At 42.7% G+C, this 20,826-nt stretch overlaps 2 protein-coding genes across 7 annotated transcripts in view; both read right to left on the reverse strand.

The window, feature by feature from the left end:
- The window catches only part of LIMD1 (LIM domains containing 1), a 33,924-nt gene extending 33,011 nt beyond the window's left edge, over positions 1–913 (reverse strand). The window contains exon 1 of the mRNA XM_008633964.2: positions 865–913. Within this exon, the coding sequence (XP_008632186.2) occupies positions 865–913 (49 nt within the window). The remainder of the gene's footprint in view (positions 1–864) is intronic.
- A 10,859-nt stretch (positions 914–11,772) lies between these two features.
- The window catches only part of LARS2 (leucyl-tRNA synthetase 2, mitochondrial), a 97,213-nt gene continuing 88,159 nt past the window's right edge, over positions 11,773–20,826 (reverse strand). For 5 of the 6 annotated variants that reach the window (XM_017734489.1, XM_017734487.1, XM_017734488.1 and 2 more), the window contains 2 exons: positions 17,615–17,742; positions 11,776–12,145 (listed from right to left, as the gene is read on the reverse strand). In XM_017734489.1, coding sequence (XP_017589978.1) covers positions 11,966–12,145; positions 17,615–17,742 — 308 coding nt within the window. In that variant the 3' untranslated portion in view covers positions 11,776–11,965. Of the gene's footprint in view, positions 12,146–17,614; positions 17,743–20,826 lie in introns of all 6 variants that reach the window. The other variant, XM_008633875.2, reaches the window with a different exon arrangement.

Below are 20,826 nucleotides of genomic sequence, written 5' to 3' on the forward strand. Positions count from 1 at the left end.
CCCCGCCCACCCTCCGGCGCGCGCTGCTCGCCCCCGCTCCGCGGTGGGCGCGCGAGCGGTCTGTCCGAAAACGTCGCATGCGGTTCCAGATACGTCACTCGGTGTCCGATCAGGCTTGGGAAGGGCTCGGGTCAGGCAGCACAGCTGGGAAGGGGGCTTGGGAAGGGGTGCGCACGGTGGTTAAAGTCACCCGCGTGATGAAAGGAAGGTGTTTTTCCCTCGTCTCCCCGCTGGATAATATTCCTCTTTTTCACCGTGCAGCCCAGAAACCTTCCTGAAGAAGCCTTATGAAAAGTCACAGACACCCGTCGGGAAAAAAAACCAGCCGCACTTCCCCATGAGAAACTGCGAGGAAAATCTCATTCCATAACTATTGGAGCAATTAGTCTGCATAGTAGGAAATCTTATGATTTTTCCTAGTATAGATAGACATTCTACGCTGGATAGTCATGCTTAAGTGAGCATGACTAAAGGGCCCTGGATCATTGCAGGATGACGACCCCTAGCCTGAAGAATAAAGGATACCCCTGGATGCCCAAGGTAACATCTGCATCCCAGCGTTCCTGACACCTTCAGGAACCTCCCAACCCTTTATCCAGCATCATACATGTAACTGCAGCAAGACCAACTCCAGAGACATTTAGATCAGGAAAGAAGCGGATGGATCATGATGTCATAAAATTATTGTTGCTTTGGATTTCAGTGGCATATGTGTGATACAAAGGGACTGGGCAAGTCAGGTTGTTCCCAAATGCTTGAAAGGTATAGGAACTGTGTGTAAAACTGCATTCAGGGTGTTCTAATGTAGTCGGGACACTTCATGCCCACGATTAAAGACTTAACCCATGTGAATCTACACTTTACATCCCAGCTTCCCTCCTCTGTCAGCCTGGGCCAATTGCAAAATTTCCATGGCAAAACTCAGCTGAGGATGCCCAGAGGTTGGGGGTATGCTGGGCTCGTGGGAGAGGCTGGTTTGTAGGGAGCTGTGTACCTCTAAATAAACTGACTGGTGCAGTTGATCCTACGGGCCCAGGCACGTGTCCTGCATTCCCATAACTTGTTATTGTAATTCTCCCCCAGGCTCCAGGAGGTAGGGCCAAATGTTAAGGAATGTGGAAATTCGCTGCCTTTAATAATGGTGAATTGGGCTGTGACCAAAACATGTCAGAAAAAAAAAAATCCCCTCCCATCTTTGACCCATTCCCTTACAAAAACACTCCTGAGCAACTGAGGCTAGACCTAAAATATCCTGCCTCTTCCTGTGAGACTTGGCCCAATGTGCTTAAAAATGATGGCACTGTGAGCCCCTGGAAAAGGGGCTTCTTTCAAGGCAACCTTAGAAGTGCTGGGGCATCTCCAAAGAGGCTCCGAGCAGGACTGAGAGGCTGGAGGCTCGTCCCTGCAGCAACAGCCTTAGGCTGGAGCTTGAGCTGATAAACGGATGCACCTTGGACTCACAAAAGTTAGCCCAGACATAGCACAGCTTTAGATAAGGGGGTTTATGGTTTCTAGGGAAGACAGGTGGATGGCAATCCCAGCACAGGGTGAAGGACAGCAGTGGAGCTCCCCCAGTCCTCAGGACCTGGAGAAGGGGGACCCCAGCACATATTGCTACTAACCATGGCCTGCCAATTCTTTTAAGAGATTGATAATGCTGGAGCTTTTCACAGTATCAGGAAAACATCCCAAATATCAAGCAATCCCATCTGTCAAACCTTTCCAAGCCTTCCTCTGCTGTGGGGATGAGGGAAGGAAGGGTATCACAGCTCCCTCAGGCTGATCCCCATAATCACTTTGGGGTGCCTGGGGGCTAAACCCTGCTTTGCACAAGCCCCGACAGTTAGTTTAGCCTCCATCTGGATGTCCATTGTGCAAAGCACAACAAACCCCTGCCTGTGCCAGGGCCCTTTTGGCTGCAGTGGAAAGGATTTGCCTCCCATTTTTGTGTCTGGGAGAGGCCACAGTGGCCCCCATCAGCTGCTTCATGCCACAGACAGGTGTGGGCTCAGGCCACCAGCTGCCAAGAGCAAGCGTAACTACCTCTTTTGTGGGACTTGACCAAAACTGCCAAGTTTGAGGTAAAGCTCAGCTGGGGCAAGGAAAATCAAAACAGTTTCAGTGTCTAAAGAGCATCCTCAGAAAGGGCTCATGGAAGTCTGGTTTTGGCAACATCCTGGGCTGATGAGGAGAACCACAGCAAAGTGACTGAGGCATGGGATGCCTCCTCCTCATTGCTGGCTTCAGAATAATTTTGGAGATGGGCTTAGCTGAGATGCTTAGCTTTCAGCATGACCACTTTTACCTAAAATGGGCAAACTCCAATGTTAAAACAATAAGTAACAACAAAGTTGGTACTGAACTACAGGTTGAATCCCTATTTATATGGAGGATGACAGAAAGGAAACAGAGCAGCAGGTAGATAAGGATGGGAGTGTGAGCCCCAGCACTGCTTTACTTGCTGGAGGAGTATGTGACATGGACAAAGAGCAGTTGGAAAGGAAATTACACATCGTGCACCTTCTTGCCTCCTTCTCCCCAAAGGATGTAAAGTTAATCAAGGGAAGCCATGCTCCCGTCCAGCATGTCAGAGGCTCAGACTTGTGTCTATTCGAGTTTTTTTCTTCCAACACACTGAGATGAGGCTCTTCCATCCCTCTAAGAAACAAACCCTTTGGTGGGGCAGAAGTATTTGGGAATAGATGTCTGTATTTTCAGCTTTCAACACACAAACCAAGGAAGAATCTAACTTCCCTCAGATAATGTCTTTTTTTTTCCTTTCTTTTTTACGGGTGATACATGCATTTTCTGCCGTTACTTTTTATCTAACATCTGTAAATCCTTTTACAGTCTGATCTGCAGGAGCTCACCACTTTGGGGCGGGAAGGAGTGGGGGGAAGCAGTCTTCTTGCCAAATGGCCGCTCTGGATGCTGCTGACCTTCACCAGCTATGTAAAGTACATTTCCTTCCTATGCCAAAGGATCAAATCAGCTGTCTGCAGAACAATGCTTACACGAACGATGTGGAAAAGGCTCCTGAAACCCTTTGGATAGGGAACCCCTCACACTGGGCTTGGCCTCCTTCCAGGCTCCGCATGCATGAGCAGATACTTTGATGGCAAGCGCCTTCAAGGAGGGATCACAGCCAAGCGATTCAAAGGCATTTTGGAGTTGAATTTGCAATGCTTTCAGTGAACGTTAGGCAGCAAAATACCTTTGAAGTTTCGTGCTCGGATTTATTCTTTCTGCGAGATTTGGGCTAGGGGTATTCCCAAGTGAGCAGATGATTAACTTGAACTTTCTGCTAGACTGGAGATGTAATACTACACTGACTTGCAGACCCTTCTGCTGCGATTAGATATGGTCCTGCGTGTTTATAGTTCCTGTGACTTTTACAGCCCATGCCTATTAAGAAATTAAGGGGTCCACGATTGCTGTTGTAGCACAGGACCAAAATCTATGAGCCAATTTGAATTAACTTGTTCTAAACCCTACCCCTTGAAGAGGAAAAAAAAAAAAACCAAACCCAAACCATTGCTCATTTAATCTGTTTTTGTTCCTGTGGGCAAGGCTTACTCACTGCATTTACTCATGTAACATAATGCTGACAGCTTGTAACTCAGCCCCGCTCCACGTGGCAATCTCAGCCGCCTGTGGGGTGGAGGGAGGCAGAGATCTGGGGAGAAGCAGTCCCGAGTGGTGTACCCAGATTTCTTCTCCACCTCAGTGGAAGTGCTGGGCCCATCACGGCAGCCTTGCGCTGGGGCAGCACGGCCCTCCAGGGCCGGCAGGCTGGGGCAAAGCTCCGCCTGCCCGGGTAAACAGGGAAGTCTCGAATGAGAGCAGGAAGGGGATCATCTGTCTTTATTTCTTGCTGCCACGTTGGTCTCTGGGCTCACATTGCAGAGAGAGATGGAGAAAATGGGAAGAAATTCCTGGGCCCATCACGGCAGCCTTGCGCTGGGGCAGCACGGCCCTCCAGGGCCGGCAGGCTGGGGCAAAGCTCCGCCTGCCCGGGTAAACAGGGAAGTCTCGAATGAGAGCAGGAAGGGGATCATCTGTCTTTATTTCTTGCTGCCACGTTGGTCTCTGGGCTCACATTGCAGAGAGAGATGGAGAAAATGGGAAGAAATTCTCCACCACCATTCCACCCCCCCGCCCCCGCCACCCCGATCATTTTTGTATCTGGGAGAAAACGCCCTCATATTTTAAAGCATGACAACAGCCCGGGGCTGTATAATTTATGGAAAAACATGATTAGGAGGAGTCTGGGTGCCGATTTATAGCCAGATCTCTCTCCAAGAGCGACTACTGCATACTCACACTGCCTATTTGCAACCAAACGAGTGTGAGGAACCAGCGGCTGGCAGCACACCAGTTAGTTTGGGGACATGTGCAGGGCTGATCCCTGGTACCTGTGTCTCCTCAGGGCCGTAGCTGTCCCAGGCAGGTCGTTTCCCACAGGACTACGCACACCACTCTGCAGTGCCTGAGATACATGCTCTGGTGTGTTTTAGCAAGAAAGTAATAAAGGCTTTAGTGCTAGAGTATAAACAGAGTGAGCAATTTGTAAGATAGAAGTATTTCCAGGATAGAGCCTGGCTTGGTTCTTGCAGGAGCAAATGCATTTCTCAACTTCTTGCAAAGCAGTGCCACAGCATCTCTGAACTCTTGACTGAATAGCAGAGGGAAATGATGGACTTTCCTTCCAGCTTTCTAATAGAATAGAGGTTTTCATTAAATGTGCCATTTATCTGCACCAGCCAGATGCTTTGTACTAGGAGGATGATGCACAGGACTGTAGGACAAATAAGAGGGTGGAGGAGGAGAAGGGAGGGATGAAGCAAGGTGACTGCAGAGGTGAGCCCGGGGGCTGCTGTGGGTGGGAAGGCTGGGCTCAGGGCGGGGGCCAGGTTGCTGGATGGGACGCTGTGGAAGTGGGGAGGCCAAACCTCAGCCTCTGCCTTCCAAAAGATTTTCAGGAAGGTAGCAGGGCAGGGCTGGGAGATGTTGTTCCTCCTCAGGGCTGCCCCAGGGGCCCCTGCATTCCTCCAGGAGGCCTGCCCTGCCTGCTGCCTGCTCTGCCAGCCCCGCCTGCAGCCTGCCTTGCCTGCTGCCTACACACTGAACCCTCAAGCTGCTGGGGCAGCCTGGGCACTGGGGGCAGCTCAGGTGCCCACCATACAGCCTGGCTTGGTGCATTCCCATGCCCTTGGGATCATGGCAGAAATAGATCCAGACTTGGATGCTTTGCTCCTGCTGTAGTACAAGTGTCTACCACAGGACATTATCTCTGCAGGGAATTATGCTAAGAGTATTAATTAACACTAATTTAATTAACACTAATGGCAGAGAAAGGCCAGGGCAGTATGGGGACAGCTTTCCACACTGCCTTTCAGGAGAGGTACAGATGCTTTACAGAAGGGGTTTCAGAATCATGTTCCTTCTTACATGGGTGCACCTGCAGCATCAGTTCAGTGGGAATGCTGCGGGCCTACAGCTGGGTAAAATCAGGCAGGGAGGGTTACTTGGCAGGCCACACCTTGGGAAGGTTAGAGGAGCCATGGGGAATCACTGAGATCCCAAATAGGAACCCAGGAAGCAGCAGAGAGAGAAGCTGCAGATCCCTGAGCTGCAGCAGCTCAGTCTCTGTGAGGATGGCCAGAGCTGGGTGCCAGGCACTCGGCTGCTGCTCCAGGGCAGACAAGAACTTGTACCCTCCTCTCTTCAGTTTCTCTGTGTGCCATCAGTGGTGTTGGAGTCACTGGTCTCCCTCTGCTGTCACTCCATGGGCTGGAACACTTCCTTTGAGTGGCTGCAGATTTGCACCAGACTAATGCAGACAGCTCTGTTGGTTTTCCTACCCCTGCTCAAAATAATGTGGAATAGTTTGTTTTCTCCATTTTCTACTGAAAAGAGCCTTTTATCAGAACAAGAGCTTGCCTGGAGAATTTTCCAGCTCTGTTTCCCTGCCTCTTTATCAGTGCATTAACACAAACAGCACCGTGACCTTTTAAACCAACATACGTGGCCTCCAGTAATGCTGGGCTGGAAGCACTCCACAGGTCAGACGACATCCTGCCATCAGTCATCGGCCTCATGTGGCTTGGTGGACTTCGAGTGGATTTGCCAGCTGCAGTCAGTGCATCCACTCTGTTCTTCCGTGCATGTCCTAGGAGAAGCTCTCTGACTAACAGATGTTTCTAAATGCTCTTTCACATGGGAAAATTGGGAATTATATTTTTTTATTGCACCCTTGCTATTTCATCCAGCCACGTGGCTCTCCAGGGATGGAGACGTACTTAAGAAAAATATTCACTTCTAAAAGCTTCTACAGATACTTTTCACAATCCTTTCTTGGCTTAGCCAGTCCAGCAATGCACATTTGTATTTCTGTTTTGAGGCAATTAGTAAGATTTGCTAATTACACCACTATGTGCTTCAAGACAATTGATTTCCCTTTGTAGCAGTAAACAGTTTCCTGTTATGCCAATTCTCTTAATCTTCATCAGAAGCAAACCCAGGCTGCCATTGCCAGTTACGTGTCATGTTCCTTTATTAAATCACTCTCTTTTCTGCCCCAGTTATGTGTTCTGTGTTTATTACTCCTGATCAGTGGATTGGATCACCTACAGCTCTTATGACTTGTATGTATTTTGCTTCATGTGTTGCTGGCACCAAGCAGAGTTATTGAAAAGCAACTCCCTTTGCTCAGCAGCTTGTGTGTCTCCTCTGGCAGCAGGACGTGGGTGTAGAGACAGTCCTGGATCTTTTACACTTGGTTTTGGCACGTGTAAAAAACTACTGGCAGATAAGGAAGTTCAGAGCCTTATATGTGAGTGTGGGCCATCCCCTTGCAGCTAGCCCAGAGAGCACGCACAAAGCACACATTTCTGCTCATGTAAATGCACAGGTTCTGTTTAGAGTTACACTGAAGAAGACCAGGCTCCTCAAATAAAAGAATTTCTGATGCCCAGGCTGAGCGCCACGAGTGCAAGCAGAATGTGAATATTCAACTCATTGTACTTAAGCCTGCCCCATTTACACATTCCTTTGCTTAGTGAGCAACTCAGCAGCTCAGTAGAGAGAACAAATTGGTGTGGCCCAGGCAGATGAGCAGGTAAGGAAAAGTCCTGGATGTTAAATATCGGAGGGTGTTTTTATGAGATTCATGGGACCAAAATCACAGCTTTGGGCCATGTTCACCTGACAGCAAATTCAAGTATCCATTTGATTTTGACTGAGTTTCCATTGTCTCAGGACAAATGCAAAAAAAGGCTGGCAAGTGGAACAAAAGCCATGGGGACTTCTCTCTGCAGTGTTGCTACATGCAGGCAAAAATACTCCCATTCAGAGGCACTAACAACTTATAAACCCAGGAAAACCCGTTCAAACTTTCTTTATACAAAGAACACCAGAGCTGACTTTGTATGGAAGATGGTGCTGGACGGCAACTCCCCAGGGCTTAAAACCAGACCTGAACTTTTCCAACCCAAGGCTTACCTGAGTGAGAGAAGTGCCACGAGTCACAAAGGCTGTGTGTGACTCAAGGCCTCCTGGGCCAGACAGGGTTAGTGCACTGAAGACTGCTTTGTGATACCGGAAAGTCACATTATTCAGGAAAGGGAAAAAATTCCCACCTTTCCTCCACATGTCAGGCAAGATCTCTTTTATCATCTGGGCTGCAGATGAGAGCTCTGATCCTCTCCCCTCCTGCACAGAGATAATGCTTCAGTTCAGTTCTCCTCCTGCAAGGGCTGGGACATGCTAAAAACTCCCTCTGATCTATTGTGATCAGCTTCATCCTTCTTTGAGACACAAACCCCATTCCCATGAAAAAAACCCCAAACCTAACCACGTTGTAGTTCCAACAACACTTTTTAAGGTCAAAAGCAGACATTACCTAGATCGATAGTATGCATATTCACCGCTCAGGTTCTGTGGTGACAGACCTGGTTTAATATTGAACACTTGTTCAGCTCAGTCCTTTGATAAAAAATCAGCTGAAATCATAGGAGGAGAGGACTGAGGAAACACGGAAGCAGAAAAAGCATCCAGCAAAGCCAGCATATGTACTCTTCCAAGTGGGTAAATACACATCAATAAAGCCAATCTCTTCTCTGGAAACTGTAGTAAGTACTGCAAAACTACAAAAAAACCACCAACCAACCCCAATTCTTTGTTCATTTATAACACGCTTTTAGAAAAATCTCACATACTGCAAACCTCCCTAGGAAGGAACAACCAGCAATGCACTAGTTAACATTCTTTCCAGTGCATGTTGATTGTGAAAGGTTTAGAGAATAGGAATAGCTTTCTGTGAAGCTTTACACAGAAGGAGAGACAAAGAGGAAAGACTGTATGACCTGCCTTATGTGTGGAAATTCTCCCTCCAAAAGAAACAAGCAGGCTTTACAAAGTCAGATCAGAAAATGCCATCATTAACCCGATGTCAGTTCTGGGGCATTACTTTAGTCTGGTAAGAGAGCATACAGATTTTATTTTGCACCAAATCTTCACGTCTGGGTTCTGATAAAGGTCATGGAAATACATATGCTTGTACTGCAATACCCCTGCACAGGGTTTTTTTCAAAGCATAGCTGGGACAAGCTGGCTAGAGATCTATCTTAGCTAGTGACCTAACCTGTAACAGTGTCCTTGAACGTGATACAAAAAGCCCTCCTGCCTTCCTGCAAAGCAGCACGGGTGTGTCCATGTCACCTCAGTTATCACCCATGCCAAATAACATATTTTTCTACATAGTGGTGTCTTCCAGAACATTTCAGTGCCCCCACCACCCCAGCATCTGAGATCCTTTCTCATGAAATCAATGGCATTGAAAAAGTACTCAGTGACCTTTCAGGACTTTGCCAGTTTTTATTTTCCCAGAATCAATGTTTGAGGGCTGGATTTTTTGAAGTTTAGTCACATGAGAAATTTTGGGGTAGAAAGTGTGGCAATAATTATTTTTTAAATTTGACATTACTTAAAACAGTAATTCAATACAGATTGGATCGGTGCAACAACCAATCTTCTATCCCCTAGAGGGACAGGATGCTGAAAATGCTCCTTCTGTGTCACGGATCTGTTTCTTGGAGCAGCTTGTCCTGGGTCTATCCCACTGGGTTTAGCAAACCTCCCACATCATCTTTGGATCATCACTTAATGCAATAAGGACAGTGGCACCATATCCTTTTTAACGTGTGTGAACACGGTGCAATTTGACTGACTAACCACCAGCACCCTTCCCTCTCACTTCTCAAGTGTCCCCCTCCCAGATTTAGAACTCCAGCACTATTTACCCACTGAGCTCTCCAAGGGGACACAATCTATATGCACCACCTTCAGCATAAAGATGCCTCTCTACCGTGACACAAATAACACCTGTCAAATAAATGAGACTTCTGTGATGAGTTGTTTTACAAAGGTTTAGTAACAGGCTACAGCCTGTATATCATTATCAGTCCCATCTAGGCACAGACTGAACCTGTGAGTCACAATTACTGTAAGACAAATGGTAATTGTGATTCAGAGCAGGTCAACCTTGTAAGAAATGTCAGTGGCTGCCAGGACAACAGCAAAGCTCTGCAGCTGGCACCTCTGCCATCCTTCAAACATACACTTACCAGGGGATTAGGCTTTGTCACACTGTCTGCATCATCTCTCACTCAGTCTTTCACCACGTTTTTTGTATCCTCTAGACCACACTGAATTACAACTTACTGTAAACACACTGGAAGGACTTCTGACCTTACACTTTTTGTGAGTCTGCTGTTCACTACCTTTCCTTTTTTAGCCTGTAGAAATCCATTCCTTATTTTGATTTTTGCCTGAATCACCAAGTGACATCTACAATTCACTTCCTCAGGCAAGAGCAAATACCCTCAAGTGCTAACAGCAATAAACACTGTGGGCTGCGGCCAGGCCCTGCAGTGACTGCAGCTTTTGTTTAAAGGCACCACAGGGTTGCTGAGCTTACAGCATTTTTCTTCATCCTTGTAAATTTAAAAAGTTTTTATTTACATCAAACATGCCACCTTTCCCCCAAAGAAAAACTCTGTTAAAATGGTTCCACAGGGTGTGTTAAACCTTTTATATAAATTTTAAAAAACTCCAAAAAACAGGACAGTGCTGCACCACAGATTTTACTTTAAAGGATCTCTTTCACAGTCCTTCTAGGGGCTTCTGAACAGGAGTTTTATGAATTTATAACAACATATATGTCAGGCAGACACTGGAATTCAAATTATTTTAACTCCAACTAAAGGCCTGTGTTTGAATGTCTGAATGCATTCCTTTGTGGTTCAGATTTCTGGAGTCGTATAACTGCAAAGACCGTATCTTCATTATAAATATTCCATTTCTTAGTCATTCTGGTGTCAAAGGACTGCTGGAGAGAAAATCTGCATAAGTGTGGTCCAGAAGGAAGCAGAAATCAGAAGAGTTTTGTTGCAGAGGTAGGGATGTGTAAAGTCAAACATGCTTGCTAAGCCTGACATCTCTGTTACGCATCTGGATATTTGGTACCAAAAATGCATAAATCCAAAATGAATATTGGCATTGCTCAGCTAGTGCCCACATGGCAACATGATCTGTCTTGGGCCTAGTTACTGAGGATCCATGAGACTTATTTACTGTTACGTGGGTATTTTTCTTGGTTTCCTTTCAATCCAGTACAGAGTCTGGATGCCTGCTGGGCTGGAGGGTTACTGCAGACCTCTGTATTTGCCTCGCTGGTTGTTACTGCTGATTTCTTAACTGTCCAAATGGCTCACAAATGGCTGGCTTATTGGACTAGTTACTTGAATGACTGTTAAAGACAAAACATTCTTTCACAATGAACCCTGCAATTGTCTCCTTGGAAATTCTTTTTCAAGCATTTGCTGAGTACAATATTTCCATGTAGATATATCAGGAATGCAGTGTACAAACAACCTGGTTGGAATCGGGCATGAGAATACCTTTATGTTTTAAGAATGTCTGATTGATTTTTAGAAACATGATGGCTGTTTTCACTTAACACCTCAAAAAAAAAAAAAAAAAAGGAAAGAATTTCAATGCAAGTTTTACAATCTAGGCACTACAAGATCCAGCAGAGGCAAAAAGCACCCTGTTTGCCTTCCCCACTGCTGCTTTTCTAGCAGCTGACTGATCCCTCTCTTGAATGCCCTGAAATTCTCTGAGATGGCTCATGCATAGGAAGCAACTTCCATCCTGTTCCATGCAGAAGCAACCATCAGCACTTGGCTAAAGTTGCACCTCTCATGCATGTGCCAACACAAATATATCAGCTAGGAAGGAGAACCCTGGCTAAGGCAGGGCTTGGCTAAATAACCGAACCTTTTTCTTGGCTTGGTTCTGAAATTTATGTGAAATGTATCAAACCACCCCATTCTGGCGACCATTCTGGCTACCTGCTCTACCCAAGGCCATTGGTCAGTGCAAAGAAATTATTTTTTTACATTAATACTCTGTAGTGTTTTGTAGCATTTTCTTAAAACTTTAGATGTTAGTTAATGGTAGGGTACCCAAACATGAGATACAGGGAGCAAAGCACACCTAACATTTGGGGTAGCACTTACTCAGGGCAGTCATTTAGTCCTGGAATCACATTTATGCATCTGCATTTAGCCAAGCCAACTTTCCAACAGGATATATTCCTGAGGCTGACACTAAGCCCCATGCACCTTCTGTCACCTACATTCTGTTACAATTGTTTAGCTCCTCTATGCTTCCATCTCATTCTCCCAAAGAACATGGACAAACAGCATCTTACCGTGACTCAATAAGAAACTTTAATTCTGCACATTTCTCTGCATTGAAAGGAAGATTTAGCAGCAACCTGATTTTAATAAGATTTCTTTCACACCTTTACATGACTCTGAAATAACCATAACTGGTGTTTTTGCACTGGTTTCCACCTCAAAAGATTCCAGTTCCCTTTTACAGCCTAGCAGAGCCTTTACTATTCTTGCACTAAGAAGTTGATAAGGGCAGTTCTGGGAGACAGAAAGGCCTTTTTAATGGCTCGTCCCTGGAGATGCTTGACTCCAAGTTCACTTTGAAGAACTAGCTCGTGGACTTCTTCAAAATTGCGGGCTGCTTGCTGAGGCACAAAAACTTTGCCACAAGCTTTGTTATTGATCTGAAAAAGAGACATGAAAGCAAGAAAAAACAGCAGTTACTAGACTGTTTCCTACAATTTCATTTCTTCTATCCAATCCATCTTGTTACAAAAGGAAAGGAAAAAAGTGGAATAAAATCTCCTTTCTCCAAACCCACACTTTCTAAGTAGAGGATAAAATTCTTCCTATCTCCTGTCCATCTACCATAAGATAAAACTCTGACTCGTGATACTCAAAAAAAATTTGAAGAAGTGGCCACAGGAAGTCTCAGTTTTGAAGACAGCAAGCAGCACGTGACTGTGCAATGCAGAGATCTTTTAAGTTTAAAAACGTGACAGTCACACGAGCTGCATAAAATGGTTTGTCCAGTGGGAATCTTGGTTTGTACAAACTTCTGGGCAGCAATTTGGATTCTTTACAGCTAAGCAATGTCTTGCAGCAATTCAAATGGAAGATTTATTATTTTTAGAAAAACAGGCTTTAACTTAGTGTATGTTGCACTCATTGTTATATGCTGCACTCAAACCATGGCTCATTAATCCAACACTGACCACAAAGACGTCAACTACACACTAAGTAACATTTTCCTGTGTGTGGCTGGTTTTCAGAGCAGCTTCCACGCTGGTTTTGCTTCAGTGGGGCAGAATCATGTAAGTAAAAATGAGTAAGTCCTTTGGTGGGAATCACCTTAATTTATAAAATGGTTTTATAAATCCTTTCTGTCATCCAATGAGAGTAGATAATGGACACAGAATACAAAGCCTGACTGAGTACCTTTCTGGAGCTGGTATAAACTTAATTATTACACAAGCTTTCAGATTTATATGGACTATTTTCAGTGGCTAATGAGAAGACTGTCAATCACACGTTTTGGAAAATGAAATAATTTGAATTTTTAAATGCAGTTAATCACATTACTTGCATAATAATCTGGTGTAGGTACGGCAGATCTCTGACCCCTAAGGATCATTTCAAAGAGATTTCAATCTTCTAAATTGTAGAATTCTAAATTCTACATTGCTTCATGGAGTTTGGACATAAAAATGTACATGACTTGGCTTTCACCTGGATTTTATCCAGAATGTCTGTATGCAACATATGACAAATGAGAAAGACCTAGTTCACTTACCTAGTATGTACTTTATTTGTATTTTATTTTATTGAAAATAAACTAATTTGTGCAATTCGCTGAGAGAGGAAGTTGGGACAGATTTTTAAGGAACAAGATGAAGTCTCAAATGCAGCAAGGATTGGCCACTTCTGTTTTTTGACTAGTCTTGACAAGAATTGGCAGTGACAATGTCAGTAGGTTTTTAACTACTCTTACATGCATCCATAATGCGGCATCATAAAAGGCTGTCTGTGTTAAACTTTGCCTTTAGCACCTGGTGTAAAGTAAAGTCCTTGAAAAACACATAGGAGTTAATTTTTAAAGCTTTTATGAAAAATAAATACAATCAGTTCTTTTTGACAGGACACTTCAGAGAAGAAATGCATTCCACAGGAAAAAGAAAACAGTAAAATCCAAACAGATACAGTTTTAGTGGGAATATAAAGCAACCTTCTCAGCTTGCTGCTAGGACACGCAGACTGCAGTTCAAAGCTATGCCTGCCTAGTTAAAATGTCATTCACTGTCCTCCATCATGCAAATGAATATGTCCCAGTGGATGGATGTTGGCAGGGGGATATTTTCCACAACTAGCCTATTTGGTGCTGTTCTCGACAGAAAAGCCAAGCAGTCTAAATCAACTTGGTAAATAAATGACTGCTAGCAGTTGTGTTTTCCTAGAAAGGTCGAGAAGCCTGGGCGACCTGGCACTGTGTACCTTCCCACAGCACATCTCCACCTTCCCACAGCATGTCTCCTGATCTTCCCACACTACGCTCTGAGCTGGGACCAAAACTCCCATCAAACAGCAGATTGGTTATGGTTTCACCACGTTTGAGCATTGGCTTTCATTATGTTATATTATATCATGAAGCATTTTAACACTATTCTTAAAACAGGCAGCTGCAGATTTAATCACATGCTGTGTGTAACAAGCATTCTATTCACATATCCTTTTAGTCCAGGGCTTAGGTCCTCAGCAGGACAAATGCCTTCTGCTATTCCTCCATGTCTCTCTCTTTATCTCACTAGACCAGCATAACCCTTGGCACTTCCAGGTAAAAGTGCCAGCACAAGAAAATTGGGTGCTGGCAGCCTTGTTTCTCTGAAAAACCATGGCAAACTGCAAGAGGAGAAATACACACGTCTTGGGTCCTTTCTCCCCCAAGGGAGGAAGCAGTTGCTTTTCTCTTTTCTTCTTTTCCCTCATTTCCCCTTTTTTTTTTATTTTTGATTTGACATTCTACACTATTCCAGATCTACAGGGAGCTGGCGGTAACTACAGAGGTTACAAAAGTTGAAAAGAAATCACAACAGACTGAAAAATAAGCACCTTGAGGCTGCAGAGAGGAATTTTTAATTCAACTCAAATATTTTTTTACTATTGATGCATAATCCTTCTGAGAAGGCAAAAAGAAAATAAATATCTGAGAACTGTTAGGCCTCCCTCATACGCCAAAGCAAGAAAAATGACACCAACTTTTTTTTATTTATAAAAACATCAGTTATAAGACCACATCTGCTAACAGTTCTGCACCACCTAGAAAATGTGAGAAATGCTAGTCAGAAATTGTGCTCATAGGATGAAAGGCACACTACATTCAGGTCAGATTTTTCAGAGCATTAATAATATACAGTATTATTAAAAATACTCAACTTTGCAATAACATTTAGAGTAACAGATACTGTGCATATCCAGTGAATTTAAATGTCTTTCTTGTAGGCAATCTATATTGTTTCAGCCAAGGATGCAGTGAGTTTGTTGCTTTTGTTGCTTTGGGTTAAATACGGAAAGACATAACTCCAGCACAGACAGGAAATAATGAAGTATTTTGTGTGAAGAGAAATAAACCCAGAATGTCTCAGCAGACAAATCCCTGGCAGCCTGAGGCAGTTTGATGGCTTGAGAAGAATAGGGTTGTGGCCCAAAGACTTGGTTTGACTGTACAGCCTTGTGAAGAGACACTGACTCTTTGCAACTAACCAATTCCTCAGTATTGCGAGTGTTTCTTGGTTTAATGAGGGCAATTTATTTTTGCAGCCATACAAAAACCTACAGTGTCCACAAGACTTCCCACATTCCCTGCACATTCACATTCCCTGTTTCCCCATATTTCCCTTTTGCCCTACTCTTACAGTAGAAAGCCAGGCACACACTGTAGGCACTATTGCTAAGAATTATTCCCAGTTCAAAAAAGCAATTTGTCTCTCTGGTCTTCCAGTCACTTGCTTTCTCAGAAGTAAGGTGTTTACATACATCATATTCTTCCATGAATATATGACTGAGAACCCAGGGGTTGTTTTTTTCTCTCATTATAACAAGACTGTTACACAAGGCTATGGCTTTGACAAAGTCAACCAGGAAAAGAAACAAAAATAATTTTCATAGTGGCTATAGATAGCAGAATTATTTTTTTTTCTTGTTTCTTGTTTTTTGAGAAGGAATATTTCATGTCAGCAGAAAATGAAATGTTTAGGCATTGTCAGTGAAATGTTTAGGCATTTTCATGTTTGGTTGTGTAGTCTTAAAAACATTGTGTCCAGAGTTTTCCCCGTGTTGCTGAAGTTGTTATTTCAAAGATAAATTTAATAACATATTTGCTTTAACCACAACTGCAAAGACGTTTCTATAATTACACAATTTCTCATTCAAGACTTCCTTTATAAACTGAACACTGGAATTCAAGATGTTTGCTAGCTGTGCTTGGAGGTGAAGGCTTATTTTGAGCTTGAGAGAACCGACCATACCTCAGTGAAGATTTTTACTGTTATAACTAAATGCTTGTCACTTAAAGAAAGAAAGAGAGGGCAAGAAAGAGGGAAAAAGCAATTCATCCACAGTGACTATTAGATGAAGTCTTTTATTAACCCCAGCTGGCAACTGAGTCCTTCTCTTTGGTTAGGGAAAAGATGATAATTGAAAATTTCCTTCAAAAAGACATACTCCCTGGTCTCTGTTAAGGGTATATGTTTAATGTTCAAAAAATTAATGTTTTAATAGTGTTTCTCATTCTGTTCAAATAAATTGACTGAGTGATTTGGCAAGATATGAAATTAGTTGCAAAGATACTTTGATTAAGGAAATCTATAGCAACATGGCTTCCCCTAAATTCAACCATTCTCTCTCCTCCTCAAAAAACTCAGCTCAACAAAAACAACCCAATTGCTTTGCTCCCTCTCCCAAAGGGGTGAACAGAAAAAAATACAACCAAAATGCATTGGCTCTGTTTTTTTTACACACACAGAACATGAAGTTTTAACATGACCAAATGACATTTCTTCTACAGGCTCCATTTCATTCAATGTCCAGAAACACAGAAACTGTTTAAGTTGAAGTGTTTAATTTAATTTAGAACATTAAAGTTTAGAATGTTTGCATTAAAGATTGTCCTTTGGGGAACAGTGAAAAAGGCAGGAGTCCTGCAGATCTAGCAGTATGCAACTACATTAATTACAGACTATCACAATGCCTGAGCATGAAGAACCTGAGGTGGACCAGGAGTCAGTCAGTGGAAGAGCTGAAACACTGCTCAGGGATCCCATGCATTCGGCTCCAGGCATTCATTCCCTCTGTGCCCTGCAGTGGCATTTGCTGCTACTGTGTCCTATCTAATGACTAAGCTTTATGATGCCTGGGAGCATCCTGAACACATGCTAGTTAACCAGAGCCATAGGAAAGAAGGCAGTAAACTACACCATGCACATGCACATGTTGGAAAATTGCAGGTTAACTAAATGTAGTTACACGTCCACTCTCCCACTGAACAGCCAGCTCTTTCCTTAGGCCACAAAGGCGTTAGAGCTCAAAGAGGACTTGGAAGTTACAACACTTCCAAAGATAGCTGGTTTTCTCAACCCCATTCCTGCAAATACACTCTCCTGACATGTGCCAGAAATTCAGTCCAAGGCAGATGGGAAACATCATTTGGCAAAAATCACTACTTAACCCAGCTTATGATTGGTTCTGTTAGGGAGCCAGAGCACTACTGGTACCACAAGAAATATCACCTAATTATACATTTTATACAGGGCTGAGTTAATAAATGCACTACCAGGCACAAAATCTAGGCCTGTATTTTGATCATAGTTTTGACTGTATCATCCTTGCCCATAGCTATTCACTGGTCAGATCTCCCCAGGTACTAATATGTAGTCACTCTGAAAAGTTTATATTTAGGGCATCTCTCTTCCAGACTTGCTACATTTTTTTGTTTAGGAAACCACTTTAATTATTCAGCACAACTGGAATTGTAGCTTCTATTTTGAACTTTCACTGAGCCATCTACTAAGGGAACTTCCACAAGAGCAGAAATTCCATCATCCTCTGGGCTCATAACACATTACTTGGCCACTACTGAAAATAAATCAAAATGCTCTTACCAGGACAGACATCTCCACAACATCTGATGGCTGAAGGTACTCTGGGTCTACTTTGGGCCAGGACTGATGCAGAACATCAACATCCCAGTGATGATGAATACAAAGTTTATTCTGCATATGTGCCAAACCTGGAAAACAAAACCAGTAAAAACTCATCTGTACTGTAACCAGAACATTTGGTCTTTGGAATTTGTTTGACAAATTAGATCAGGATAAAGTTGACTTTAAAAGCAAGTGCCATAGGAGGAAATAACATTGTTTAGATTACCATACAACACATTATAAACAGAAAGATACACATCTTTGAATCATTTGTTTTATACCATGTGTAAGGATATTAACAATGTGGGCACACTGTAGATTTAAATTAACACTCCATAACTTTGCCAAGAGCACAGAAGACCACTGCTTATTATTTTAAATTGTAATACTGCAACACAAGCTGACCTCTGCTTCTAGAAGCCAATCATAATACTGCATTTATTTTCAGTAATGCCACCAGTTTAAAATTTTACTAACTGAGAATGATAAACAATTGTGGCTCATTATTTTACCACCTGTAATATCTCGGCAGTTTCTAAATTTGCAAGTCAATCTACTTGCAAGATTTCCTCTGTTTTGTGAAGTATATTTTCTCACAAATTAAAGGTGATACAAAGGAATGCCTTGCGCAGCTTGCTCTCCTTCTTACAATTTTTACATTCTGAAATATTTTATCCTTTTATTTTATTTTTAAAAATTTCTAAAATGTGTATAAATGATCTCCTTTTATTAAACCAGCTATGGTCTTCCCAAGATAATTCATTCCTGATTTGTTTAAGTAATAGGAGAATAGGATGCAAGTCATTCTGAAGCTGCATTCTGTAACTGCATAAAAAGCTTCTGAGTGGGATTTATGTTGCTGTTTACTGCAGCTGTATGACAAAATACAAAGATTTCATTTAACAAGATGCTGTCAAATATGATCCATATTGATGATGATTGCTCTTGCGATTCTCACAGAGCGGGGGGATTTTTAAATTAAAAGCATTCTGTGTGTATGAATATGAACACAGACTAAAACTTTTAACAAGTGCATGCTTCATTCAGAACTGCAAAATGTATGTGAAATCTCATCTGGTTTAGGGAAACTCCAGCAAAAGCATAAAGAAAACCCATCAACACGAGATTCACTGGTGAGACTGAGGCACTGAAGCTGTTCAAAACACAGCACGACAGCAGCCATAGGCGCAAACCCCACCCATGCACAGTGCATACATCAATTCAGCTCGCTGGATTGTTTAGACTCATACGGGGAGTAACAGCAAACAGGGACATAAAGAGCATGCAACTTCCTCCAGAAAAATCCACCACATTTTTCTCAGTGCTTTTTCAGACAAAGTGCTTTGGTAAAATGACACACAGCGATGCTATTTGCTGAATGACTCAGAAAGGGGCAGCGGGGAGGACCGATGGGAGCTATTTCTAATGGCAAGCAAGAACATGCACATTTCCTAATGACAACAACTATTTATTAGGTAAATAATTTATTAAAACACTTCAGTGGCTCTGATTTTGTGTATTTTTTTTTCTTTTGCAGCAGTAGAGCAAAAGATAGGAACTCAAGCAGAAAAAAATCTTCATATTGATGATTCATTATCACACTGACTGCAAAGACAACAGCTGTTAGATTCTTTCCTTTTTGGCTTTTGAACATCCAGATGAGCTCATTTCTTTCCAACTGATCACATGCCTTGTGGCAGAAGCATGCATGCTGGCCACTCCTTATTTTCCTGTTGAAGAGAATTCTTCAAACTATTTAAAATTCACTTTCTGATATAAGAGGTTCTATGTACAAAAGCAAAACCAGGGTCACTTTTACTTCCTGTGGAGGCTGTCAGTCTGAATAAACCTAGTAATAAAAAAATAATTAAAATGTATTCTGAAGCAAAGTGTGAGTAAGCCCAGTGTCAATCTTTTGGTTCATTTTCTTGCTACAAAATGAGCTATGAGCTCATTCATAGAAAAAGAGAAGTAGAAAAGTCAACAGAACTAGTTTGAGAAAAAAGTTTGACAGGAAACCAAAATGAAGGTTTTAGTTAAGTTGCCTGTTTGGCTTCCTGCCATAATTCACATTTTGTAAGCTGTAGAACACAGAAAACATAATGATTTGGTTTGTATTTTCAAAATTCAACACACTAAACCAGAAACTTCATCCACAATGGTGATGGTCCACTTGTGAAAACCTAGACAGAACCCTTCTCCAGCCTTCCCACTTGATTCTGAGACACTAGAAAAAAGCACTGTTTGAGACATTAAAAATGGACCATTTCTGAAACTTTGATTGTGAAAATACAAAAAGCCTATTTCATTGTCTTACTGTACTTGAAAGTGCCTAGTGAAGTGCATTTTACTAAGTGGTGTGCATTTTGCATCATATCTTTTGATGTATTTTGCTTTTATGGCTATAGATTCTCTTACAGATGCAGGACAGAAAGCTGAGTATATTTTTACTTACTGTAAGCTGTTTACTTTTATCTACCCGTCTGTACAGGACAGATCAAAGACAGTACTTGTGCTCAGTTTTTGATCAGGGCTCAGCAAGCCCTGATCTTGCTATTGGATCTGCTTCAGCTGACTTCTACAGACTAGCAGGCTAATACTAGAGCAAGGTTTCCCTTACCAGTAACTCACAGCATTGGAACCCAATTTAAAACACCAAGTTAAATGACTACTGTATTACTGTAAATTAGCAAGTTGAGAGAAAGAGGGGACAGGACCAGTCTAACAACTTTTCAGCTCAGGGCAACGTTTTACTAGCATTACAGGAGTATTTCATAAGCATACTACTTCCCCATAGGTGCTATTTGACAGAGAAGAGCAGATTCTCATTTTAAAGAGATTTAAGAAGGAAGACGTGGGAGCAATGGTGTATCAGCAAGGTGTTAGGACAGCAAGGTAACTTTAGTCTTATAGAAAAAAAGTACTGGAAACAATTATCTGTAAAATTCCAGTAATTGTGCAGCTACTTGGACACAAAATTATGTAGACCAGAGGAAAAGTTGTGATTATGAAGTAAATTGAGAAAGAGCTGGCTTGGGACAAGCCCTGGAACGGCGAGGTTAAAGCAGAAAAGGGAAGGAAGATGGAAGTCTTAGTGGGTGATAAAAGGAAGCTAATGAAAGCATTTGAAACAACGGCAGTATCAGAGTTTAGGACCAGGCATTTTCTAA

The sequence above is a fragment of the Corvus brachyrhynchos genome, unplaced genomic scaffold (genome assembly GCF_000691975.1).
Source record: "Corvus brachyrhynchos isolate BGI_N302 unplaced genomic scaffold, ASM69197v1 scaffold94, whole genome shotgun sequence".
Lineage (NCBI taxonomy): Eukaryota > Metazoa > Chordata > Aves > Passeriformes > Corvidae > Corvus > Corvus brachyrhynchos.